This window comes from Panthera pardus, unplaced genomic scaffold, assembly GCF_024362965.1.
Source record: "Panthera pardus isolate Hobbes unplaced genomic scaffold, ASM2436296v1 HiC_scaffold_13, whole genome shotgun sequence".
NCBI classification, from domain to species: Eukaryota; Metazoa; Chordata; class Mammalia; order Carnivora; family Felidae; genus Panthera; species Panthera pardus.
The window spans coordinates 198,019,594-198,046,447 of NW_026526688.1; the positions used below are offsets into that span (position 1 = coordinate 198,019,594).

Consider the following 26,854-nt stretch of genomic DNA (forward strand, 5'->3'; position numbering starts at 1 on the left):
CGAGCATCCAGAGCAGGGCTTTGGAGCCCCTGGTTGAGCTCTACTCCCAGCTGCCCCATTCACCAGTGGTGACACTAGTGGCTTCCTCTGGTGGCCCCATTGCACCATCCTTCTCCCCACTCTGATTTCAGCCCAGCTGTGGGGCAGCCCCGTGTGAGCGCAGACGCAGGCTGAGCTCTCTGCACCTCCAGCACAGCAGGTGTCTGACTGCACGCTCAGATGGCCTGGACCCAGCTCGGCCCCTCCACAGTATAATGCGCACGCGTGCGAGTTAATGCCCCCTGGAGGCAGGAGTGGGCAGACGAATGCCCAGCCTCACCCGTGGGACAGTTCGGAGAGAACAATGTTCCGTGCTCTACTCAGAAGTCCAGCACAACGGACCCCGTCGTTCACAGTGGCCTCCTCGATGACTCACCTTGGGTGGCTCCCCCTTCCCCACTTCACTCCCCCCACCCCCTCACACCTGCTTTCTGCAACCACCACGTGTATCACCGTCTTACACCCAATCCTTGTCTCAGGCTCCGCCCTCAGGGACCCTAGTGCTGACCACCGGCAAGTTGCATCTCTCTCCTCACCTGCAGAGTAGGGACCCTGCGGTGTCTCTTTCAGGGGACAGTTATATGAAAGTTAAATAAGAAAAGGCCCATGAAGCTTGTGGAACGGTGGCTGGCCCAGAGTGACCCTCCGCAAGGGTTAGTCAGGATCGCTGCAACATTGGACTTCATGGTGATGAGACCTCAGAAAGAGCTTAGAAAACAATGTGGATCCAAATGAAAGACGGCAGCAAGCCTGGCTGAACCTAACGCATTTGGAAATTGGAATTGTCTTGCAGTCCCGTCTGCTAGGAATGAAGCGTCTGGGAAGGGGCACCTGCAGCGGGGAGATTCCCGCCTTCCAGAGGCACTCAGCTGTTTCTGCAAAACCATGAGACAGGGTTGCCTTTTTATATTTTAACAACCATAATTCAGCCACTGAAACTCTTCATTTGGAATATTTCAATGTGTATTTATTTTTGAGAGAGACAGAGACAGAATGTGAGTGGGTTAGGGGCAGAGAGAGAGGGGGACACAGAATCTGAAGCAGGCTCCGGGCTCTGAGCTGTCAGCACACAGTCTGACGCGGGACTCGAACTCATGGACCGTGAAATCATGACCTGAGCCGAAGTCGGACGCTCAACCGACTGAGCCACCCAGGTGCCCCTTCATTTGGAATATTTCAAAACAGAAACACTTTTACAGCGGTTTGCAGAGGGTTTGTTTGGGAGTTTGAACTGGCAACACGTGTGCATCCCTTGGGGTCCCAAGCAGCACAGTGGTGGCACCTTTTCCACAGGGCGACCTCCTTTGAAAAGCTGCTACTTTCTCGCTCTCCTTAGAATGTCACCTTTACCTTGAAGAGGTCGGTGACTCATGTCTTAGTAGGTGGAACCTCGGCTAGACAGCCCACTGTCGCGAGGTCCTGAGGCTGACAACGGGCTCACACCTGGGACAGGGGTGGCTGCTGAGCTCCTGTCTTTGCGCACGCACCTCCGTTTTACCCTAATCCGGGCCTTCTTTGGAGGATCCTGTGTAAGCCGCCTGTACATTTATCAGGGTTAACTCAGTTAAAACCAGACAGTACCGTTCCCAGGTCCTCTGACCCGTGCATTGGACAAGTAGGCGGAAATGTATCACTCTGTGCTGGAAGCAGAGGTGAGGGGCACCCTGCCGGCTCCCCCTTGTGGTGGAGCCCCCACCACCCTTATGTGGTCCCTGGGAAGGCTCCGGGATCAGTCCCTAATGCAGTGCTGTGACAGTACAAACAGGACTTCCCTAGTCTTCTGCTACGTTCCCCGCTTGGATCCTACTGCTGTTGGTATTGAACTCAAACTTCAATCCCAGATGCTGCTGAAAACTAATGTTTCAGTGAAACCCCCCAGTTTCAGAAGCCCTGAGGTGTGCTCCTCTCAGAAGAGGGGGTATGCACTGTGCCAGGCACATGGCTGCAGAGGGTCGTGGCCCCCCGCTCCACCTGCAGCCCCTGTGCCTGCCTTGTCACAGGGCCCCTCGGGGCCACAAGAGGGACGTCTCCAGGCTGCCGCGTGCTTCGCTCTAGCAGGTAATAAACGCTAGCAGGGTCGATCGGGGGCAGTGGCGACCGTAACACAGCGCCACAGACTGGGGACTTCAAACAACAGGTGTTCCCTCCAGTTCTAGAAACCAGAAGTCCAAAGTCAACCTGTCCTCAAGACCCGCTTGCTTTCCCAGCTTCCAGTGTTTGCCTGCCGGCCTTGGCACCCTGTGGCTGTGGCTGCCTCTGTCCAGGCCCTGCCTCCGTCCTCACGTGGCTGTCTTCCCCGCGTGTCCGTCTCTGTGTCTCTTCTCTCCTTCTTATCGAGGGCCCACCCTACTCCAGGGCGACCTCATCTTAACTGAAATACTGATCACATCGGCAAAGACCCTGTTTCCAGATAAGGTCACGTTCATCATTACCAGGTTAGGGCTTCAACATATGTTCATGGGGACACTGTTCAACACCCAGTAGAACCCCGTCAGGCTAGAAAGGAAGAAAAGGAGAATAAAGTGGGGGTGTGGCAGGTGCCTCCTGGGATAGTTAATAGACCCCTGGTGCTCCTGGCCCACTGGGAGCAGCAGTGGCACTTCTGAGGACTTGGCGTGTGCTGACGTTTCATCCCGCAGACAGCCTCGCCGCAACCGTGTCCATTTTACAGATGATGAAACTGAGGCACAGAAACAGGAAGTAACTCACCTGGCCTCAGATGAGGTGACAAGGGGAGAAGTGAGGATTTGAGCCCCCGGCAGTGTGGCCGCAGAGTGGGGGCCCTTAACCACCCCATGACATCATGACACAGCTGGTCACAGGGGCCGGCAAACGACGCTCGTGCTATGGCAGGCACAGTGCAGGGTCAGGCACTCGCTCTGACCCCCCGAATCCCGAGGAAACAGAGGTGCGGGAGGCGGGCCCAGGTGCCAGGCTAGGGGCAGCAGAGGCTGGACGGAACCCAGTTCAGTCTGTGCTCCCCGCCCACCTCCGCCTTTCCTCTCTGCCGCACACCTCTTCCCATTTTTTCTCTGGGGGGGGACGGGGGGGGGCGGGTACTGGAGGGCCTGACTGGGGCTGCAGTCAGCTTCCAGCTCTTTCTCTGAGCTGGCCAGGCGTGGGCACAACCTCAGACACCACCTCCCTGATCTGGAGACTTGAGGGATGCGAGTCAGACCCGTCGAGAACACCTGCTCTTCTTCCCGTCTTTGTTTCGCGTTCCCCGTGTGAAGCTGGGCGGGCAGAACGTTGGGGCTCGGCCCTCGGCGATCGTGAATGAAAGAAGCTGGACTGCACCGTGTCCCGCTCATCACCCATTTCCCCGGTCGGCGCACCAGCCCAATTCCAAATCCCCGAGGCCATCCGGGCTCCGGCCGGGAGCAGGCTCCCAGGCCTGTCCAGTGGAGGTCATGGCCCGTGTCGTCCACACAGTACAGCTAACATGTGGCATGTGAGCCAGCACCCTGCTCTGCCAGACTCCTCCCTGACCCAGCACCCACACCCTTCCCCACCGGACAGGGAAGACGACCTCAGGATCCGTACCTGTCGAGCTCCGGGCAGCCGTGACCACTCAGGCAGAATTAGATGCCAGGATGGTCCTGTCCTCTGTTCTGGTGCGCCCGGACAGACGCGACCCGGGAAGGAATTGCCGAGAGGCCGGACTGACCTTTAGGGAGGAAGTCCATGGGCCCCACCCCAACAGGCACCCCCCCCCCAACTGCCATAGGACACCCAGTGAGCACTTTCCGGGGCTGGGCGCCTCTCCAGGTGCATGCCCCCCACCTGGTCTGCAAGCCACAGTCTGCCAGCCAGGCATTATTAGGGCACAGAGAGGCTGAGCAGCTCAGCCGTGGTCACCCAACTAGGACATGGCATAACACGGGCTCCAGGCCTAGCAGCCGGGCTCTAGAGCTGTGAGCCTAAACACCAGGCTTGTGGCTGCTCAGCTGGAGTTTGTGACCCCTGTCCCTTCCAACCCCTCCCTCCCAGACCTCAGACAGCACTGGGCAGACACACCCCCAATTTTCCCTCATTAGGTTTTGCATAATGCTGGCTTATCCCCCGCAAAGGGGACAGTATGTGTTTTGCATCTGCAGTGAGCCAGGCTCTGGGCTGGTGCTCTGCAGCGTCACCCCAAGGAGCTGTCCTAATGACCGGAGACCTGGGTGACCTCAGCTCCACCTTGCAGAGAGATCACATGCTTTTCCCATGCCGCACCGGAAGTGAGTTGGGGGTGGGGGGTGCAGCTGTCTAATTAAAACAGTTTTCTGTGGCTGTTCTAACAAATTACCACAAGCCTAGTGGCTTAAAACAATACAGGAATAGATGAAAGAAACTTGGTACTTACTTAGTGGTTTAGTTTGAGCTGCCAGATCGAGACTTTTTGGCAATTCCTTTAAAAAAGTACCAATTTATTATCTTATACTTCTCGAGGTCAGAACTCCAAGATAGGTCTCACTGGGCTAAGACCAAGGGGCTGCAGGGCTGCATTCCTTCTAGAGGCTCCAGGGGAGAAGCGTTTCTTGCCCTTTCCGGCTTCCAGAGGCGCCCCCATTCCTTGGCTGGTGGCCCCTCCTCCACCTTTAAAGTGTATCCCCTCCATGCTCTGTTCCCAGCACATCCTCTCTGACTCTGACCTCCTGTCTCCCTCGCACAGGGATGACGCTGGGCCCACCCAGACAATCCAGGATAACCTCCCTGTCACAGGATCATTATCTGGATCGTATCTGTGGCCCTAGAAGCTAACATATACACAGGTTCTGGGGATTCGAATATGGACTTGTTTGGGAGGACATTATTCTGCCTACCGCGGGTTCTTTCTGCTTTTCAAGGTGTCCCTTAAAAGACAAAGATAGCAAGCAAACTGGGATATTTGCCTCCACCCTCTGATCAGTGTCCTCCATGGGATTCTCCCTCCAGCCATGGGGACAGCCTAGATTCACTCCCTCTGTGACACATGTCACCTAAAGGCAGAGGAAAATTTCCTGGTGTACTTCCTCAGGTGCTCCAGCAAATGGATTTAGGAACTATGGAGCAAAACAAAGTTAAACGGGTGTCTTTGTGCAGGACTTATCAGAACGTTTGTTATTCTGAGATGAAGTTTGAACCAAGAGATAGAGCATACAGTGACACTGAACTTCTTTGACCGAGGAATCTTATTCCGTGGAGCTTCTCTGGGAGTTGGTATTCCACAAAATGCATGTTGGGAAATGTGAGTGACTTTGAAGGGGACGCAGCCTCTTCAGCGTCCATAGCTTTTTTCCTTTCTCCGACTCCTATACTTGGCACACTGCCTGGAGCCGATACGTGCTGAGAATTGGCTCTGGGCGGGGCCGCAGTGTCTGTCAACCAGCCCTGAGACTGTCCCTGTAAAAAACCGATGCTTCCTCCCCAAGCAAGGGTTGTGTGTTCCTTCGGACCGATGGGAGTCTGCCATCAGCCCGGGGCTCCTGAAACACGAGTGTCCACCAGTCGGCAGGGCCTGGCAGAGCTAAACCACTTTCTCCCACACGTCCCAGACGGTGGTGGGGCCGGCCTCAGGTGGGCCTCGAGGCCGAGGCAGTGAAGGATTCAAGGCCGTGTCTCCACGTGACCGCAGGAGCGTGGCCTCCGGAGAAAAGAGGGCATTAGACTTTACCGCAGGAAGCCGCAGACCGGAAGCAGTCCGCCCCCTTCCCACCCGCAGGATTCTGTGCCCAGCCGGGTGCCACGGGTGGGCCGGGTCACGGCGAGGTCCTCCCGGTATCAGCGGAGCCCTGCGGGGGCCTGAAGCCCGGGAGGGTCTCCCACCGCGGATGGAGCCTGTGCCAGGCGCCCATGAGGCGGCAAGCACATGCCCGGCGCCCTGGCAGCCTGTGTGCGTTGCCCCGCGGGGTGGCTGAGGGCTGCGGGAGCCCGTCGCCTGTCAGCCGCACTGCGCTCGGATGCTGGTTCCCTCACTGACTGCCTTCTGTCACGCTCACTGCCGTTTCCCTCTGTTCCTGTCCGCCGCGCCACAGCCCCACTTTTGTGCCCCTAACGTGCCCTCCCCTGTCACCCCCAAGTCTCAGTGTTTGCTCTTCATTCAAAACACGTCACTGAACACACTTGGTGCCCGGCTCTGCAGAGAAGAAATAAAATAACAGCGGTAACCGTTGTTCATCGGACACCATTTACGTGCCAGGCACTTCACATACGTTGTTTTCTATTCTCAAAAACACCCCAGAGGTAGGTTTTATGGTTTCCATGGTTCCATGGAAGGACAGTTCAGAGAGAAGCAGCCGCTGCCTAGGGTCACACAGGTCACGCAGGAGGGGCAGGCGACTCTGACCCCGCGGCCCACACACTTCCCAGGGTACCCTCCTGCTTGGGGGCATCACGGGGTGGGCATGGCAGCTGCGTGGACACGTTGTCACGGCCAGGAGTGAGGAGAAGGTGCTTAGTTAGCCGTGACCAGGGCTGGGAGGGCTTCCGGAAGACATGGCGGCTGAGCGGGGTCCCAGAAAAGAATGTTCCAGACAGGCCACAAAGTGGCAGAAGGAGCACGTGTGAGGCACAGAGGCGTGTCGTGGGGGTGGGTGGAGGTCCTTCTCAGTCAGGACAGATGGGAGGGGACAGTCTTGAGGTGGAGGGGCTTGTGGGCAGGGCCTCCACCGGGCAGAGTGAGTTCGGGTCCTGCTGGCTGGGGCAGGACAGCGAAGGCTCGAGTGCAGGAACAGGTGGTTTTGGGGGATGGAGACCAGCACGAGGAGCCCACAGAGAGGTGCTGAGACTGAACTGAGACAGGACCTGGGGCCTGAGAGGGGCACACGACTCGAGAGCAGGAAGGTGGCATCAGTGGGGCTCGGTGACAAGATGAGACCTGTAGGCAGGTCCTCCATCCTGTGCTCTCACCTGGCCCGCCCCTCCCTCACTTCCCACCAGGGGAAATCAGGGAAAGCTTCCCGGAGGAGAGGGTATCTGAGCTGAGGCTCACAGAACAAGGCTAGTCAAATGCAGAAAGGCCAAAAGAACATTCTGGAGAGAGAAAAGAAGTAAAAGTACCAGTGTTTCTCCTGAGTGCCGGGATGTGTGAGGCAACTTGCTGTCTTTTGGCTCCCTGCTCAAGGGCCCTCTCTCTTCTGACAGCACGAATGCACCCCTCCCTGGTGCCCCTCAGGACTCCAGCTCGGCTTTCCTGTTACTACTGTTTGCTGTTTTCAAAAGGACATTTGTGAGCCCCCTGCCAGAGGATACATATGGGGTGGGAAGGACCCCAGAACTGAATCCCACGGGGCCATAATTATTAGGAGTGATCACCAACAGAAAGGAGTGTAGTGGGGCAGGTGGGGAGGGGGGAGGTTATCTGGAAAGTAGGGAAGCGCACAGGGGCCAGGTCCTGCCGGGGAGAAGGGCGACGGGCTGGCGGGGGTAGGACAGGGCCTGCTCTGGTGTGACGTCCTCCTGGGAGGAACCGGAAGCCTGTTTGAAACGGTGGTTCTGAACTGGCGACATTTGGCGGTGTCTGGAGACATTTTCTTAAATTATTTTGTTCATTGAGATATAATGGACACTGGCATTATATGTTGGCGTTACATATGGCGTTATATTAGTCTCAGGTGTCCAACATGGCAATTCAATATTTGTATATAACATGAAGCGGTCCCCACAAAATAGGCCCAGCGACATGTGCCCCCACACACTTACAACTTTTTCCTGTGATGAGAACTTTTAAGGTCTGTTCTTTCAACAGCTTTGGAATATACGCTACAGTATTGTTAACTGTAGTCATGTAGTCACAATGTGTGGACGCCCCCAGGGCCTGTTTCTTTTGTAAGTGGAAGTTTGTACTTTGGCCCGGCTTCACCCGTGTGCTCACCCCCCCCACCCCCACCTCTGGAAACCACCAGTATCTGTGAGTTTGGTTTGGGGAGGGGTTTTTGTTTTGTGTTGTTTTTAGATTGCGCATGTGAGATCATGCAGTGTTTGTCTTTCTCTGTCTGATTTGTCTCAGTGTGATGCCCTCAAGGTACATCCATGTTGTTGGGAATGGCAGGATTTCCCTCTTTTTGTAGCTGAATAATATTCCATTGTGTGTGTGTGTGTGTGTGTGTGTGTGTGTGTGCAAGTATACATGTGCATGTATGTAAGTATACGTGTGCGTGTGTGTGTGTGTGAGTATACGTGTGTGCATGTGTCTGGGTATGTAAGTATGTGTGTGTGCATGTGCGTGCGTGTGTGTGTAAGTATACGTGTGCAGGTGCATGTGTGTAAGTGTACATGTGTGAATACACGTGCAAGTATATATGTGCGTGCATGTGTGTGTAAGTATACGTGTGCAGTATACATGTGTGCATTCTGAGTGTGTAAGTATACGTGTGTGCATGTGTCTGCGTGTGTGTAAGTGCACGTGTGTGTGTTATTTCCGTACGCCTCCGCCCATCAGCAGACACTCAGGTGTGTCTCCACGTGTCGGCTCTCGTAAACGACGCTTGGAGGCAGCTCTGATGGTCCCTGGTGCCGAGCTCCTCCGGCATCTGGTGGGTAGAGGCCAGGGATGCCGCTAAATGCCCCACAGTGCACAGGACCGTGCCTGCCACAGAGTTATCCGCCCGAGAGGCCAGGAGTGCGGGAGTGGGAAGGGCGGGCTCGGGGCTCAGACCTACAAACGCAAACCGTGCCCCTCCCCCAGCAGGCACCAGGCGCTAGGCCTCAAGGTGTGCGCAGCAAGCGGAAAGAGGAGGTGCTAGGGACGGCGCTGAGATGGGAAGGCACAGGGGACCGGGAGGACCCGGAGTGGCCAGGCACGCTCTCCTGTCCCCTCGGCCATCTGGGAGGGAGGGAGGGAAGGAGCAGCCAGGCAAGGAAAGGCTGGGAGTGCGTTCCTGGCAGAGGGAGCAGCATGGCCAGGTGCAGACAGCCGAGAAGCACAAGGGGTGGAGGAAAGATGAGCCACTGATCCGCTCGGGAGTGACGCAGCAGGGTGGGAGCTGAGGGAGGGGACTGGTGCCGCGGCGTGGAGGACAGGTTTACGGGGGGAGCTGTACGGGACATGAGGCAGCCAGGCCAGGAAAGCCGCTAGTGGGCTGTGCTCACAGGTCAGGAGAAGGTAATAAGAACCAAAGCAGACAGCAGGGTGGGAGCTGAGAACAGAGCTAAACTGATTGTTTTTGCTTTCGAGCGGTTCATGGCTGCAGTCAGCTTCTCCAGGAAGCAGGTGCTGAGGAGGAGCCAGGAGTGCGGAAGTTTCATTGGAGAGTAACACTGAGAAAGGGAGAGGGAGGAGGCAGGATAGAGCAGGAGAGCCTCAGACCGGGACACCCCCCGGCCGGGTCTCTGCACACCCAGTGGGGAGCTCTGGAGCAACACTCGTGCGTTGCGGCATCCCCACCGGGTGAACACGGCTGTGCCCTTGCGTCCCCACCGTGCCCACTCATGGGCCGGGAGTCACCGTGGGAACAGCATCACCTGGGCTTCAAGGTTGAGTGCATATCCACAAAGCCAGGGGCGGGGGCAGGGTGGTGTCAGTCAACCACGTGCTCACAGCTACGGTGGGGAGTCCTTTCCTGAAGGCGACGTGAGTGGTGCATCTCCGTGTCCACCATGATACTCTCCCTCACCGGATACTCGTCCTCATCCAGTCACAGGAAACTTCGAGGAAGGGGTGTGGAACAAGTAGAAAGACACTGTCTTTATGAACACATATACAACAGGAAATTAAATTGATGCTTTAAAAGAAGAAGGAAAGCGCGGCTTTTAAGAAAGAAGACCTTTCTTCCAGGAAACTCTGTTAAGAGCTGAGCATTGAATTTCCCTGAGAGCTTCCTGGCAGCCAAGGGGAAAGGGGGGTGGTGGAGGGGAATAGGCTATAGACTTCTCTTTTATTTTACATGGAAAGCATGTATTTCAGGGAGGAGAGAGAAATATTTTCCTGCCCTCAGACTTCAGGATTACTTTATCATATGAGTGTTGCATTTTGAACTTTGAGGAAGTATTAGCAGTACTGTAGTTAAGTGAGTGACATGGAAGTGTTATTCATTCAGCTACTTCTCCCGTTTATCCTTAATAAAAACTAGCAAAAGTATTCAATCATAGCTTATTAAAGAAACATTCTGAAGCAGTTTTCAGTGTACTGTTGGAAATAACACCCCAGAGTCTCATGGGCTTGCTTTTTGTAGAATCTGGAGGAAGTTTTAACAGCCTTTTTGTTTTGTTTTGTGTTTGTGTGTGTGTGTGTGTGTGTGTGTGTGTGTGTGTGTGTGTTGGGGATTTTGTTTTGCTACTTAAGAAGAGCAGTTTCATATGCCCTGTGCTGTAGTGCAATGTTTTTAAGGATGATGCCCACTGTGTCTGGAATGGACTGTCCATGGGAGCCGCCACCACGGCCACCTTTCTCTGGAGGAGGATAAATGTCAGAGCACTGAACATTTAAACCTGTGTTCTGAAAGCATCTGCTATTATCTGATTATTATGCTGTCAGGGGTCTAATCCATAAGCCCACCTTTATACATATATATGTGGAGGTTTGCACCATTAAAGGCTTAGTCAGAAATGGCAGGTTCGCTGAGGCTGGAAATTTGCAGTGTTCAGCCTGGAAAAGGCCCAAGTCACATGGGTGAGTTTGAATACTAGGAAGATTAGCCCTTTGAGAGTATTTCCACACAAGGTTCCTGTGTCTCAGAGGGTCATATGGAAAGGGCCCTGGAGGTCATTTAGTTCAGTTCTCCTTCCGATGACAGAATCTCCTCCCAGAATCCTGGCCAAGAAGCAGGCAGTCTGACCACCTGAGTGCCTCCAATGAGGAGAGCACACAGGTCCAGGCAAACGGGAGGTGTTCAGTAAATACTTTTCAAAGGAATACGTCCTGTGTGTGAAGCTCTGAGCCCGGGTTTAGTGTATATACGTCATCCGGTTACTATAGCAGCCGTGTGAGGCAGGAATGCTTACAAACCACGGACAGATGCACTGTGGTAGCAGGGGATTTGAACCCAGTGCCCCCAGGAGACCAGTGTTTCCTCCTGGCTCTTCTCCTAGCCAACTAGGTGACCTTGGGCAAGTCATTGCACATCTCTGGGCCTCTGTTTTCCTATTTTTTTTAAGTTTTTAAAAATTTTATTTAAAATTTATTTTTGAGAGAGGGGCAGAGCACGAGCAGGGGAAGGGCAGAGAGAGAGAGGGAGACACAGAATCAGAAGCAGGCTCCAGGCTCCGAGCTGTCAGCACAGAGCCCGACATGGGTCTCGAACTCACGAGCCACAAGATCATGACCTGAGTCGAAGTCAGGTGCTGACCTGACTGAGCCACCCAGGCGCCCCTGCTCTGTTTTTAAACAAAGGCTCGGGACTCCTCGCTTTCAAAGGCCCCTGCCAGCTCTGTCCCTGACAAGGCGTGTGTCTGGGTGGTGGGACCGTCCACTGCAAACATCCTAATCCCTCCTGAAAGTCTGTGATGGTCCCTGTGTGCAGCCTTCCGAACCTTCCTGGGCAAAGAGGATGTCTCCCGAGAGGTGGAGGAGGTCCTGGCAGAGAGCCGCTTGCAGAGGAACATCCACCTGGTGTCCGTGCTGGAGCTGCTACGGAGTCCCTTCGTCCGCTGGCAGGTCATCACTGTGGTCGTCACCATGGCCAGCTACCAGCTCTGCGGTCTCAACGCGGTGAGCGTCCCTGCACAAAGGGCGGTACCAGGGGGAGGTAAGGGGGGGGGGGGGGTCAGGGCTCAGGCCTCGGTGCCTGGATCCGGTCCTGGCTCTGCCACCCGCACTGGCTCTGTGCCATCAGGCAGTCACGTGATCTGATTGATCCTCAGTTTTGTCATCTGTAAAATGGGATGATGTAATACCGAAAGAAAGAATTCACGCAAAGTGTTCAAAGCAGCAGCAACACAGTCACCCCTTAATAAACACCATTGTTTAATTTAGTGATCCCTAAAACTCGTGTTTCTTAATAGAGTAGGAGTTAGGAAGCTGTAAGTGAGAGATGATTTAAATAAAAGTACTCTTGGCTGGGCTGGCTTCAACGTGGGACTTTGGTGTGGGAGGACCTCGGGCTTGAAAGGAAAACTTTCCCGGGGCCTGAGTTAACGTGGGCAGGGAGATCGGGCGGAGGCGGGCAGAATCTTCTGTGAAGTTCCCCAAACCCACGGACAGACGCAGCTGGCCCCTTCCCTCCTGGTGGCTCCTGAGGGTAGAATCCAAGAATCCCAGGACCAGGGAGCAGGCTCGGGATCGTTATCATTGCTGCTTCTGGAAAATAATGGGTTGCGTTGTGCAGTGGTGAGTTCCCCATTTACGAAGGTGTGCAAGCCAGCTGGCAGGGCAGTGTAGAGGTACTCACATAGCTCAGGAGAAGTGTGGCTGGGTCCAGAAGGAGGAAAAAGGGGACCTTCTAAAGAGCCCCAGATAAAATAGCTCCATAAGCCCGGCATCCCCTAAAAGTCTGCATGGCAGTGTCTGGGGTACGTAGGGGGAGGTGACATGAGATGAGAGGGAGGCGTCCCTGTCCAGAGAGGGCAAGGTGACAGCATGGAAAGTTACAACGCCTCATTTGAACCACTCTTGATGCTATTTTTGGAAACATTGGGATGAGCTGAAATCGACTTGCAGCTTACTTATTTTTACCTTTTTCCTTGGTCTGTTGAAAGCCAGCAGAAGGAGGAGGTGCCCGGGGCAAACAGCATGGCCTTGGACACCGCCTGCTGTTTCCTGCACTTCACAGCTCCAGGCTCAGAGCCACCCTCCCTGTTCTGAGAAGGTAGAGAGGGAGCGTCTCCGTTTCCTCAAGCTAACATTTGGAGTCGTAAAAGCCACATATGGAATCTGTATTCAATGAGGCATTTGGATCGAGAGCCATGACATTTCTAAACAGAATTCTCTCCTCTCCCGGGACATAAATTTCTGATTCGCGTTCCCTATAAAGTTTCCTGTATAAATCCCACTAGGGTGTGTCTGTAAACCCCGCTGCATAGGCCTAGGATGGGGAAAAACCGTGTCCTCTGCTCTGGGGACCAGCGGTAGTGAGGTCTCAGCTCGGGGCATCCCGCCCTCCTCATACTGATTGCCTTTCGTGTCTTTTGTTATTGTCGTGAGCACATTTGACATGAGATCTACCTCCTTAGCAAACGTCTAAGTGTGCACTGGAGTCTTGTTAACTGTGGGACGGGCTTTGCACAGCACATCTCCAGAGCTCGTTCATCTTGCTTGACGGAAGCTCCGTACCGTTGATTGTCAGCTCCCCGTTTCCTCCTCCCCCAGCCCCTGGTGACCACCACTCGCCCCGCTCTCTGCTCCTATGAGTTTGCCTGTTTTAGATCCATCGTGTAAGTGGAAGCATGTGGTACCTGTCCTTCTGTGACCAGCCCGCTTCCCTCGACATAACGTCTACCAGGGTCACCCAGGTTGTTACAAGTTGCAGGATTTCCTTCTTTTCTTATTTTTATTTTTTATTTTTTTGAGGCTGGCTAATATCCGTCTGTGCGTACACGTACCACATTTCCTCTATCAGTTCATCCATCGACAAACACTTGGGATGTTTCCACGCCTCGGCTGTTGCGAATACTGCTGCACTAGATGTGGAGTGCAGGCATCTCTCCGAGATCCTGATTTCAATCCAGACCAAAACCCGGAAGTGGGATACTGACTCATGTGGCAGTTCGGTTTCTAATTCTTTGAGGACCCCCCATACTGTTTTCCGTGGTGGCTGCACAAGCTTCCATTCCCACTGACAGTGTGATGTAGCCAGTCTTGCTAATTTTTGCTTTTGGTGTCGTATCCAAAAAAGACCAATGCTATGAAGTTTTTCCACTACGTTTTCTTCTAGGACCTTCATAGTTCTTATGTTTAAATCCTTAATCCATTTTGAGTAAAGATAAGGGTCCAATTTCATTCTTTTGTACGTGGATATCCAATTTTTCCAACACCATTTGCCAAACTATCCTTTTCCCATTGAATGTTCTTGGCACCCTTGTCCAAGGTCAGTTGGGCATCAATGAGTTTACCTCTGGGCTCTCTGTTCTGTCCCATTAGTTTGCGTGCCTGCCTTTATGCCAGTATCACACTGTTTTAACTACCGTCACTTTGTAATATCTTTTGAAAAGAGGAAATGGGATGCCTCCAATTTTGTTCTTTTTCAAGATTCTTTTGGCTATTCATTGTCTTTTATGGTTCCATATGAATTTTAGGATTTTTTTTTCTATTTCTGGAAAATATGCCATTGGGATTTTGATGGGGATGGCATTGAAGGCATTGAATCTGTAGATCATTTTGGGTGGGGTGGCCATTTGGACAATATTAAATCTTCCAATCCATGAATGGAATATTTTTCTACTTATTTGTGTATTTAATTTCTTTCATAATGTTTTATAGTTTACAGTGTAAAAGTCTTTCATTTCCTTACTTAAGGAATTTAAGGAATTTATTCCTAAGTATTTTTTGATGTTATTATAAATAGAATTTTTTTTCATTTTTTTTAACATTTATTTATTTTTGAGAGACAGAGAGAGACTAAGCACCAGCAGTGGAGAGGCAGAGAGAGAGGGAGACACAGAATCCAAAGCAGGCTCCAGGCTCTGAGCTGTCAGCACAGAGCCCGACTCGGGGCTCGAACTTGCAAACCGTGAGATCATGATCTGAGCTGAAGTCAGATGCTTAACCGACTGAGTCACCCAGGAGCCCCTAGAATTATTTTAATTTCCCTTTTGGATAATTCATTGTTAGTATATAAAAACATGACTGATTTTTGTATGTTCTGTATCCTGCAACTTTACCGAATTTGATTATTAGTTTTAACAATTTGTGCGTGTGTGTGTGTGTGTGTGCGTGTGCGTGTGTGTGTGTGTGTGTGTGTGTGCGCGCACGCACGCTATCTTTGGGGTTTTCTACATATAAGATCATGTCATTTGCAAACAGTGATGCTTTTACTTCTTCCTTTCTGAATTGGGTGCCTTTTCTTTTTCTTGTCTAACTGCCCGGGCGGGGACCTCCAGCACTATGTTGAATAGAAGCGGCAAGAGCGGGCATCTTTGTCTCGTTCCTGATCTTAGAGGGAAGGCTCTCAGTTTGATGAGTGTGGTGATATCATAATATGATGTCGGTGGAGTAGGACGTTAGCTCTGGGCTTCTCCAGTATGGCCTTTATTATGTTGAGATAATCTTCATCTATTTCTTGCTGTTTTAGGATTATTTCTAATCTGTAAGTCAGAAGTAACACTTGTAGCTTGGCATGCTGAATTTGACATAGAGCAACATGCTCTGGCCCAGTATCCAGAGGCCTGGCTTTCTGTCTCACTGTGGCCACAAACCTGCAGTGGGAAACCTAGGCCAGTCACTTCCCCGCACCCAGCCTCTGTCTGCTCAGCTGTAATAATAATAAAGCACACCTTCACTTAGCACTTAGCATGAGCCAGAAGTTGTCCCCATGGCAGCCCTGTGAGTTACACAGCACTGTTAGGCACAGAGACACTGGGAGACTTTCCCTAAGTCACATAGCTACAAATGGTAGAGAGGGGATTTGAGTCCCAGCCATTTGGCCACAAGGTTTGGCTGCTTAAGCCGTGAGCAGGGAAGGTCCCTAAGGCCCCCTCAGAGCATCCCCATATGGGACACTGATCTGTGTCCCCGGGTCATCCTTAGGCAGCCAGCGAGACAAGTCTTACCTCTTCTGTTTTACGTACAAAAGGACAAACACTGGTTAGCAGCAATCTTGGTGTCAGAGCCCAGCTGTCCTGGGACCCGGTCCAGCTCTGCCCCTGCACCTCTTGCCCCCAAATCCAAATATTGCATGAGGCCAAGAAAGAATGCTAACACAGATGAAAATCTTGAAATGCCCTTCAAAACTTGCTTTATTCCCTTCATTTTGCCAGAAATTATTTGGGGGATGTGGTCTGTGGTTTAAGACGTCACAAATACTGCTAGGTATGTCCTACTTATCACTTTATTCCAGCCCCAAATGTCCTGCAGGAAGTGGTGCCATCCCCATTTTGTAGAGGAGGAAACTGAGGTTTACAGAGGGCCAAGGACATGCTCAGGGTCACAATAGGAGGGGTGCCCGTGCTGTCAAACTCACACGTCCTGGTTCCAGGTCTTCTGCCCTGGAGCCCCTGCCCAGGCTTGGTCAGCCCATCTCCTAAGAGCCAGGCACCTGCACTAAACCAGCAGCTCTCAGCCTCAGCACCGTGCACACTGGGGGCTGGAAAATTCCTTGTCCTGGTGCGGGTGGTGGGGGAGCTGTCCTGGGTACTACAGAATGTTCTGTGGCATCCCTGGCTTCTGCCCATTAGATGACAACCTACCCCACCAGTTGTGACAACCAAAAATGTCTTCAGATGTTGCCAAATGTCCCCTGGGGTAAAATTGCCCCCAGTGGAGAATTACTGGGTTAAACCAACGTTACAAATTGCTCAGTACATTTTTGCTAACAGAATCAATGAATAGATTCCACAAAGCTTAGAAATCAGGCAAAAGTTGGATTTAACATTTAATTGTTTCTAAATTCCTTTTCAGCATCGCATTCTTTTTTCCTCCTTCTCACAATGGCTTTCAAATTCCCTCCTCTAAAATTAGACTTAAATCCTTCATTTTATGCAGCTGCCTTCTTCCTGAACAGTTTGTTGCATGAAAACCAGACTTGTGTGTGAATGTTCAGTCTCTCACCAGCAAGGAGCCTCCTGGTTACAGACTCCCTCCCCTTCCCTGGGGTGGTCACAGCAGCTCCTACACCCACAGCTGTCCCTCCCCTCCCCGTGACTGTCCTCGTGAGGGAAGGCCACCTCTCATGGTCCCTGTGTCTCCAGCACCCAGAACTGCCCATGGCACATGGGAGGCACCTGAACACTGGGAGAGAGGGGGAAGAGGTGAGAAGAACAGGGGCAGGGAGGGGGCTGCTTCCACCAAATGCTTGGGTTGAGAATTGGACCGACGCCATTGTCACACCTGCTGCAGGAAAACCAGTTTTCTTGAGACTTCCTGAATGTTCTGGAATACCCAGGATTATAGTATCCTTATCGACACCTGGGGTTGCCCTTCCTTCCTCTGGACTCCTTCCCTCTTGAACAGAGGAAGCCAATCATACCGACTCATCTGGGCCTCGGTTTCCTATTATGAAAACGGGGGATATTAATGCTCAGTCTGCAGAGCTTCTGTGGGGGGTGATAGGAAGTTATGTACGTGGAACATGTCACAGATGGTAACCGCTGAGCTTACGTTCCATCTCCCCTCCCCTTGCCCTTATCAGCAAGACTTTCTAACACCGTGTTCTTCCCTCTCTCGATGCCACTCTTTTGCAAACTTGGCTGCTCCCACTATGCGGTCTTGGCTGGGAAACAAGGCGCTGGAGCTTGTTAGAAATGGACACAAAACAAGAGTGGAGACGCTCAGGGCGCAGGCTGCAAATAAGCCTGGTGATGCCCATTCTGGACCCTCGGAGGCGTTTCACGGCCTCCCGGGTTGGTCCACTCGGCAGGTGCCCAAGCGTCACAGCGTTCCCAGGCAGCTGTGTGTCCCTCGGGTCTGTCACCTGTACAACTGCTGTGTAATGCCTCCCTTTGCTGCTACACCAGATTTGTGAGGGCAAGGACACGTGTGTGCTGTTCCCCTGTGTGGTGTACCTGCCGTGGCTGACAGAGCACCAGACGTCCCCTCCATAAAGAACCAAGTGGCAGGGAGGCAAGGCTGGGAGGGTGGAGGGAGGGAGGAAGAAGGCCTTAGACATGATGCCTTCCCCCGGGGGAGCCCGGAGCCCTCTGATGGTCTATCTCCTTTGTCGATGCATCGATGCATCGTCAGGAACGCTGCAGGCCAAATCCTGTCTTGCACAAAACTTCTAATCACAGGTTGAGAAGCATTGTAAATAGCTTTTGTTTTTGAAGTTTCTTCCCAAATAACATCCTAATTCAAATTAGAAGGATTGAATGTTCTGTTACCTCTGTAACTGAGACCCTTCACTGAAAGGATTTGCGATGTCCCCAGATGGGGAGAGTGCTGCACGGAGGCCCTTTGTGTGGCTGCCCCAGCGTTCTGGTCAAGAGGACATGTCCTGGAGTCCGTGGTGTTCAACCCCCAGCTCTGAACTTGCAGGCTAAGGGGAAAGTTGCCACGACTGCTCCGTGCCTCAGTTTCCCCAGCTGTAAAGTGCCCCCCCCCCCTCCCCATATGATGGCACAAAGATGGACGAAAGGATGTCTATAAAGTTCTCAGCACAGAGCTGCCCTGCCCTGAGACCCCGGGCGCCTGGGTTCCAGCCCACATCCCCACCTCCCAGCCCTGGAACCCAGGTTAGAAGCTTAACCCCTCTGCCCTTGGTCACTGAGATGTGACTGGGGACATGACTCAAAGGCGGTATCAGCTGGTTGAGGGCTGGGTCAGGGTGGGGTTATGTTTTTACCTGTAAAGGAAGGAGCAAGATAGGAAATCCAACACTCTTAGAAAAGCTTTTAAAAGCTAGCATGTTCTGGCCACCCTTAAAATTTGAGTCCTTATTTCGTATCTTTCTGGATTTCCAAATAGAAAGAGTGAGGGGATCGGGAGGAAGCCCCTCCTTGCTGAGTGCTGGAGGCACCCCATCAGGTCATCCAGCGATGCTCATCAGGGTGTGAAGTGGCCCAGGAGAGGTGGGGGAGTCACTCGCTCATTCCTGCACATCCATGGTCAGGTCCAAGGGGCCCTGATGGCAACGAGGGGTGACACTTGAGCTCTGGATGCACCAGCTCTGCGAAGACTGGGGTCTGGGCCTAGAATTGTCTGGAGAGCAGGGGGTCTGCTTCTCTTTGCTGCAGAGCATGTTGTTATCCTTTCCCAGGATGCACCTGCTCCCTTCCGGCCCCCGATGGAACCCCCACCCCATTCCACCTCAGGAGGGCAAGCAGAGGCAGCAGAGAGCAGGAAAGGGTTGGAAGGACCTGAGCCCACATCCCAGCTCTGCCACTCTTGGCCGTGTAGCCCTCACTGGGCCGAGCCTCACTTTCCTCATCTGTTAAATGGGGGCAAGACACCTACCCCACTGGGTTGTGTGAGGATGGAATTAGGACACGTAGATGATAGATTTGGGGGTACAATATATGAGCCTTTTTTCCCCTCTGAAATTCAGAGCAGGTTAGAGAGATTGGCACAGGAATCGGATAGATGGGGATCACAATGTCTCCTCTACTCCAGGTGGAGCAGGATTAGAGGTTGTGACCCCAGAAGTCGCCATGAATTCTGCATTCCCAGATTTAAGGCACCTCCCCAGTCAACAGGAAGAGGAAGCAACCCCAGCCCCAACTCCACGGGTCCCTCCCTGCATGGACAGAGCAGAGGGGACACAAGCTTCCCGCGGGTGCACAGAGAGCCCAGCAGGGGCGCATGTGAGCACATGAGTGTTTCTTTCTAAGGGCCCTTCATTCCTTATGTGATTCCTTGTCCCTTGGGCTGAGAGACAGTCGTGTTCCTGAATGGGAGTAGGAAATGAAGGGAAAGGAGGTCCCTGCCCTACAGTAGGCCCAGCACTGGTGCCATCCCTGGGAGCTAGTGTTCAATAAACGACGAGATCTCCTTTGTCTTCTATCCTTCAACGTAGATCCCGTGCGTCACCATTGGTGGAGACAACCTGTGTGTTGACAGCTCTCTTTCTCTCTCTGACCTCTGCTCCCACCTTTGCGCCTTCTCTCTCTGAACTCCGTCCTATAAGGACCCTCATGACTCCATTTCCAGCTCACCTAGATAATCCAGGATAACTTCCCCTTGTCAGGACCCCTAAACTTAACCACATCTTCAGAGCTCCTGTGCCAGGTAGTGTAACATATTCACAGGCTCCTGGGATTGGGACACAGACATGTTTGGGGGAGCCACTGTTTGGTGACCACCCCCTGCAAGCACGTGTTGAGCCCATACTCTGCCAGAATCGCCTTGTTCCGGGCAAAGGCAAATCAGGTGGTTTCTTGTTCCTGAAGGGTTAGCCAGAGAGATGGGTTAAAACGCCTCTCTCAGGAAGAGGCCAGCTGCAGGCAGCTGGGCATATATGGGATTCCGGGGGAAATGCTGGCTAGAGGAGGCATTTCCAGTTAGCCAGCTGCGCTAACAGCCCAGCAAAGCCCGTGCAGCAGGAAGGACTGTGGGGCAGGAAGGGAACAGGCCTGGGTCTGCACTCTGGTGTGATGGGCTGCGTGTGGTCTCTCTGACCACACTGTCACCTGCACAAGCTGTTGAGAGAGTTGAACGCGATTATGGTGCTATGCTTTGTCTCTAACACGCAGTGTCGGGAGTTAAGGAGGAGGGCTTTGGGGCATCCGAGGCGGGCCGTCAGGAGGCCAGCGCCCCCCTCTCCAGGCTGCGAAGCAGACCCTGAAGTACTTCCTCCCCAAGCCATGCGCCCGACTGTGACATGTTTCTTCACCAAAGAACAGTGGTGTCTCAGGAGAGACCTGGAAATCTTCTGGAACGATACCCACCGTTTGTTGTACACCAGCTCTAGAAAAGACGCTTTACTTCATCACTTTCCAGCTTGTTTACCACCACCCTGAAAGCCAGATCTTTTTTCCCTTCTTTAGAGACGCGTAGTCCCTTGCCTACAGACCCACAGTTCACCAGGGGCCGCGCTGGGGTCAGATCCGGTACGCGGGCCTCCAGCTTGCTGTCCTTCCAGTCCTTCTCTGGGGGAGGAGACAGTCGGCCACCTGAGAACCTGACTATGTCAAGGATGAGGTCAACACAAAGCACCCTCCGCGGGAGGGTTTGCTGTGGGACACGCTCCACCTTTCCTGGTACTTCTGGGTCGTCCGACGTCCTCAAACTGCCTGATCAGATAAACCTCAGTGCAGGAAAATAAACCTCAGAGGCCGTTACCTTCCTGCTCTGGAAGGTGATTCAGGGGGAGAGCAATGGCTTTGGGAGCCAGCACTAAGATGGGCAGTTCGTGCACAGACCTCACCCCCCACCCCCCACCCCACCCCCCCCACACCCCCGCACCCCTCCAGGGACGGGGCCAGCCCAGCAGGAACACCCCACAGGCCCTGGACTGGGGGAGGTGGTCCTCAGGGCTGATTTCTGCCTATCAATGAATAGGTACATTTACATATGAAATGACTCCCCACCTTGAGCTCGTAATTTTATGCAAATGATTCCCTTTGCTAACGTTTAACCCCCTCTGAGGAAGCCTGAGGCTACAGGGGGAATTGGAAACGGGGAAGGGGGTTGCAGGGGGTGTGAGAAGCCAGGAAGGAGACCCCGGGGCAAGCAGGGCACCGCTTCCGCGGGAGAACACAAATCCAGCGGGGTCCGAGGCTGGCAGCTCTGGGGTCCAGACTGAGGCTGAGAATACCGTGATGTCCTCATGGTCGCCGGGGGATGGAAGGGGCCGTGGAGCCTTGGCTGTCGAAAATCAGTGACTTTGGGTAAAGGCGTTTCTGCTCCTCTGATCCAGCCCTGCAGATCTGCTGGGGGTCACAGTGAACCTTCAAAAGGGAGTAGAGATTATACAAACAAATCCAGCAAGGACTGAGCCTTTCTGGAATAATTTTGGCTTCTGTCACAGCCCCAAGAGCTATAGGAACTAATGAATTTATCAGGAGCCACGTGTGTACTCTGTGAATGTGAAAGCAAAAGTAGAATCTAAAATTCTAATTTCTTAGCTCAGTCAAGTGCGAGCAGGCACAGGGGAGAGGGTCCTTGTCTTACGGGAGCATTGAAACGCATTTCGCCCAGAGATGCATCAAATCCCACAAACCCACAGAAACGCATGCGGTCCTTTTTACTGGGCTCTGAGCGTTGCCCGTAACTTTATGAAGAATTACTCCTGTCGCTAAAACATAATCCATCTGCATATATGTGTGCAGGTCCTAAATTCTGTCTTCTCCCCCGAGGCACGAAATTTTTTTTGGTAAACAAATGCTGGTAACAAGACAAATCTGTAGAAACAAGAGCTCTTTCCAAACAAAGTAAGAGGCTGCGCTCAGGCCTGACAAGTTATAGCCAACGAGCTCTAATGTTTCTTAATAATGATCAGTGTGTAAATGCTTCTGAGGCCCTTCACACAGTGGGTTTCCCCGTCAGATGTCATGGAAAGGACAGCACGGGTTTCTGTCCTCTAGCAAACCCTTGCTCTTTGAGGAACGGTTGGGATTGGGAGAACACAAATGACCCGTGTCCAGCCCCTGGACCCAAAACTTTAATAATGAGCAGTGATAATTCTTACCCAATTCCTGATACCCTCTCCTCTTTGAGGAGGAGAAGGAAGCCCAGCAGGACAGAGGTCATTGCTTGAGGTCACACAGCCACCTCAGCATGGAGCCAGGTCTCCAACCTCCAGACAGTGATTGTCGGAGGTCCCGTGAGTGTCGTTAGGGTTAGGTTTGGTCTCCAGTGGCAGAAACCTCCACACATGAGGGAAGTTGGGAGGGGTGGCCCAGCCGTCCCAGGACCACGCATCCTGCTTTGCCCAGGGCGTCCAGATTTGTGTCTGTTGTCCTAGACTAATTATTAACAGTCTCAAAAGTGCCCAGATTTGGCTAGTAAATTACAGCATCACTCTAAGTGAGTGACGACACAGGCTTCTTCTAACCTCGCACTCTAGCATCTGAACAGGTGGCTTGCATTTCAAAGCAGGGGCTCCATGTGTAGTTTTGTAAGTTGTGTGTTACACAACCCTTAGGAGCGCCATTCACATTGTCCCCATTATAGATTTACTGTGACGGTTTTCTAGCAGTTGACATTAAAGCATCTTGTGGATCAGGGACCTTTTCTGTTTCTCACGGAGTTGCCATGGGGGCTAATAGCAGTGCTATCCTGTCACCTAGTGATCCAATAAGGCTGCTGAAGCTCCAGCCATCACATTCACCATCTTGACAGCAGAAGGGAGGAAGGGCAAAAAATGGGATCACACGTCCTTGATGGAAAGCTCATTTTAAGGAGACTTCCAAGAAGCCTCGCCAACATTTCTGTTCCTGTCTCATTGCCACCATCGGCTGAGCACGTGTTGCCCCCAGTGTGGTAGTTCTGTTAGTGATGAAGAAAGGGGAGAGGAGGGAGCAGGAAGAAAACACGTAGTTGGCCACATCATACAGCTCCACTCTGGATGCAGCTGTGAATCTCAGAGACCACCTTGGACCTGAACTTAATTTTGGAAATAGATGCCTTTCACTGACGCTCCTCCCTTGTTTTTCTTCCCTTTGTTATAGATTTGGTTCTACACCAATAGCATCTTTGGGAAAGCTGGGGTCCCTCCGGAAAAGATCCCATACATCACCTTGAGCACCGGTGGCATTGAGACTTTGGCCGCCATCTTCTCTGTAAGTGAACTGACCAGTTATTCCTGAGAACGTCATAGGGGGTGCATAGCGCCGTGGGGACCCCCAGACCATAAATGTGCTGGCCTTTAAAGGAGCATGTCCTTTGTCTCTCCAAAGTTACCTGAATTTTAGGAGTTTATCACGCAGCTCATGATGTTTTACCTGTCTAGAGAATATTCTCATCTATATTTTGCTCCCCTGTTATCTTTCTTTTAATAAATAGCTCCCTTCTTTGAACTCTCACCTGGTCACAGATGATACAGTGTGATCAACACCCAGTGGAAAGGGCCATTTCTCCCTGAGGGTCCAAGCGAGAGTCCCTGTGAGCCTCAGGTCCATTGCCATGACTTTAAAAGTCTTTCTAAACCATTAGCTGTCACCTTTGTACCCCAAACATGTAGGACTTTGGAGAGCAAAGAAAGGAGAAAAGACATTCCCGTTGATCAGTGTAACAGAGAGTGACTTTATAATAAGCAAAGGGGACGCTGGGGTGGCTCAGTCAGTTAAGCATCTGACTCTTGATTCGTCTCAAGTTGTGACCTCGTGGTTTGTGGGATGGAGCCCCCGCTTTGGGTTCTGTGCTGACAGCATGGAGCCTGTGTGTAATTCTCTCTCCCTCTCTCTCTGCCCCGTCCCCACTTGTGGTCTCTCTCCCTCTCCCTCTCCCTCTCCCTCTCCCTCTCCCTCTCCCTCTCCCTCTCCCTCTCCCTCTCCCTCTCCCTCTCCCTCTCCCCCTCCCTCTCCCTCTCCCTCTCCCTCTCCCCCTCCCTCTCCCTCTCCCTCTCCCCTTCTCTCTCTCTCAAAAATAAATGAATAAACATTTTTAAAAAAGAGTTTAACAAGAAGCAAAAGTGTCCAAAAGAAGACACAGAACTCATCACTGTCAACCTCAAAGATGCACAATAAATACACTGTAGGGAGGAAGTTGGCAATTTCACAATCTAGCAGAAACCGCACAGGCCTGGCAATCAGACCAAACTAGGCTTGAGTCCTGGTTCTGGAACTTCTTGGCCGTGTGATGCTAGACACTGCTTTCAACCTGTCTGAGCTTCGGTTTCCCCTTTGATGAGCTGTCGGATTCTCTTCTACCTTGTTGGGGTGAGGTCCGTGCCTCACATTTTGGGCACGTAGTACACGACGGGGCTCACTTCCAAAGGACAGAGAGGAGGCGGGGGAATCAGAGTGAGGTTCTCTGACCTTAATGGAGAAGCTCATTTATTTCCACTCGCGTGCACCGACTTCTGCTGGCAGGATTGACCTCTGCAAACAGGCAGAGGCTCCCAGTGGCACTTCTGACTCACTTCTAACAGAACGCTATTTTGCTCCTTGCTCTCAACGAGCATCCTAACAAGATGCTTCTAAAAATGGACGTCAGGAAAGCGTTGAGGACTGATGTTCCGTCTCCCTCTGCTTTCTCCCATGGCCTTGTTCTTAGAGGAAAATACCTCACTGCTTCACAATCTGGGAGTTTCACAAAATTCTCCTTTTGAGTTTCAGACTCCCTCCCCAGTCTGTGGCTGTCAGTGTTTACGGTGATCCGTGAAAAAGCACAGTCAGTCTAGAATGATAATGATAGGAAGTTACAGGGTTGGTTTTGGGAGTTTTTTGGTTAAGTATTTTGTTGTTGTAAGAAATCAGCATGAGCTCATTAAGGTAAATTTGTAGAATTCAGAAAAATAGAAAGAACCGAAGAAGAGATCCACAATCATATGACCCAAGGACCTTTGGTAAAATCTCCCCTTGGCCTTTCTGTGCACAGGTGGATGTTCTGTTCTGACACGTAGTAATCCTGCTTTTGTTCACATAACCTCATGCCAGAATTGCTTTCTGGTTTCCTTTCCGTTTTCTTGTCTGAGAAACGTTTTGTTGGAGTGTAAGGTGTATACAGAAAAGCATGCTGATCGTCGCCCCTGGGAATTAACGCTGGTTGTGGCTCTTCGGAAGTCGACGGTCCCGTCCGTGCCCCAACTGCTATCTGTGGGGCTGGGGCTGTTGGGTGTCCCCCTTCGGAGTCTGGACGGCAGAGCCTGGATTCTGACCCCAGCTCCGTTCCTTTTGAGCTGCGTGACCCTGGCGAAGTTATTCAACAGCTCTGTGACTCGGTTTCCTCATTTCTTTAACAAGGACGTTGCCCTTGCCTTATAGAGATGGGATCAGGCTTGAACAGGTGAATACATGCCAGCGGTGCCTGGCAAACGGTGTGGGCTCACAGAGTGTGAAGTACCCCATTTGTCGACACTTGTCATCTTAAGTAAGGCTGTGATGAACACGCCTGCAGAGAGCAGGGTTTTACGAGGACTCTCGCAATCTTCTGATAGGTGAGGAAACCAAGTCCCAAAGAGCTGGCTTGCTCAGGATCGCACAGCCAGTAGGGAGTGGGGAGAGCTGGCATCGAGGGCCCCCGCCGCTCCCCAGGACCCGGAAGTGCTTTACCTGGGATCTCAGGAACGCTCACTCACATCACTCCTCAAAGTCAGGTTGTCACCCTGGTTCGAAAGAGGAGCAGAGGGAGTAACGATGCCTCCAACCCCGTCTCCCTGACCCCACGTGCCCTCCTTCCGGTGCCCTCTCTCTGGGCCATGGATCATCTTCACTAAAAGCTGACAGTATTTGACAGAGCACTTCTTGGAAGTGCTAATCGCAGGAAGGAGGGAAAGTGACTTCCCCCTCCTGGGAGAGGCAGGGGTCAGACTGGGAGTCTGCCTGCCTCCTGCCTTCAAGTGTGGATCATGGTGGGTCATGGTCACGTGGCATGTGTGTTCCAGAGCAACCTCCCTGCGGGCCCTCTGTGGGGAGTGACGGCTTCATAGCCGTCACGGTAGAGTCGTTCATGCACGCACGCATCCGTTCCACAAGCAGTTCCAGCACACCCATAGCATGCTTGTGCTAGGGGGTCACCAGTGACGTCGTTGCGTTCTAGGGAGAAAGATCCAGAAACAGACACATACCACGTGCAGCCCTGGGATGAACTCTCCTGGGAGGGCTTCCTGGAGGAGGGCCCCAGGAAGGCGAGCCCTGAAGGTCCAGCAGACATGAGCCCGATGATGGGAAGGGAAGTGCAGTGGCAGCCTGTCGCCTGGCCCTGTGCACCTGGCCCCAGTCATCTGCACCCCTCCCAGTGTGTCTTCTAAAGGAGACAGAGATGCAGAAGAGTTCGTTGGGAGCAGTTCTTAACACGGTAGCATTTAGCCTAATCTCTGGAGCACCTCGAGATTGACTCCAGCATGAGGCAGGGAGTCTGAGGTGGAGCTAAGAAAAAGAGGGAGGAAAGAGCTAAGGCTGTAGGGCCCAGCAGCTCTGAATTCAGAGCCCAGTGACCCACCTGCAGCTGAGTGGTCTGGGGAAAATTGCCCAACATCTCTGAATTTGTTTGTCATCTTTAAAATGGACATAGCCAGGCCTGCGTGTGGTAAGAATACTGTCCCCCCCACCCCCTGCCAAATGTCCCTGTCGTCATTCTTGGAAGCATAAGCATGTAACCTCACACAGCGGAAGAGGCTTTGCAGGTGTGGTTAAGGTACGGATCTGGAGATGGGGGGTCATCCTGCACTCACCAGGTGGCCCAGTGTCATCACAAGGGTCCTTAAAAGTGAAAGAGGCAGGGTTG

General features: G+C 52.5%; 1 protein-coding gene across 4 annotated transcripts in view; it reads left to right on the forward strand.

Moving 5' to 3' along the window:
- Positions 1-26,854, forward strand: part of SLC2A9 (solute carrier family 2 member 9) — a 254,087-nt gene that overhangs the window by 158,234 nt on the left and 68,999 nt on the right. For all 4 annotated transcript variants that reach the window (XM_019453701.2, XM_019453703.2, XM_019453702.2 and 1 more), the window contains 2 exons: positions 11,463-11,650; positions 23,137-23,247. In XM_019453701.2, coding sequence (XP_019309246.2) covers positions 11,463-11,650; positions 23,137-23,247 — 299 coding nt within the window. The remainder of the gene's footprint in view (positions 1-11,462; positions 11,651-23,136; positions 23,248-26,854) is intronic.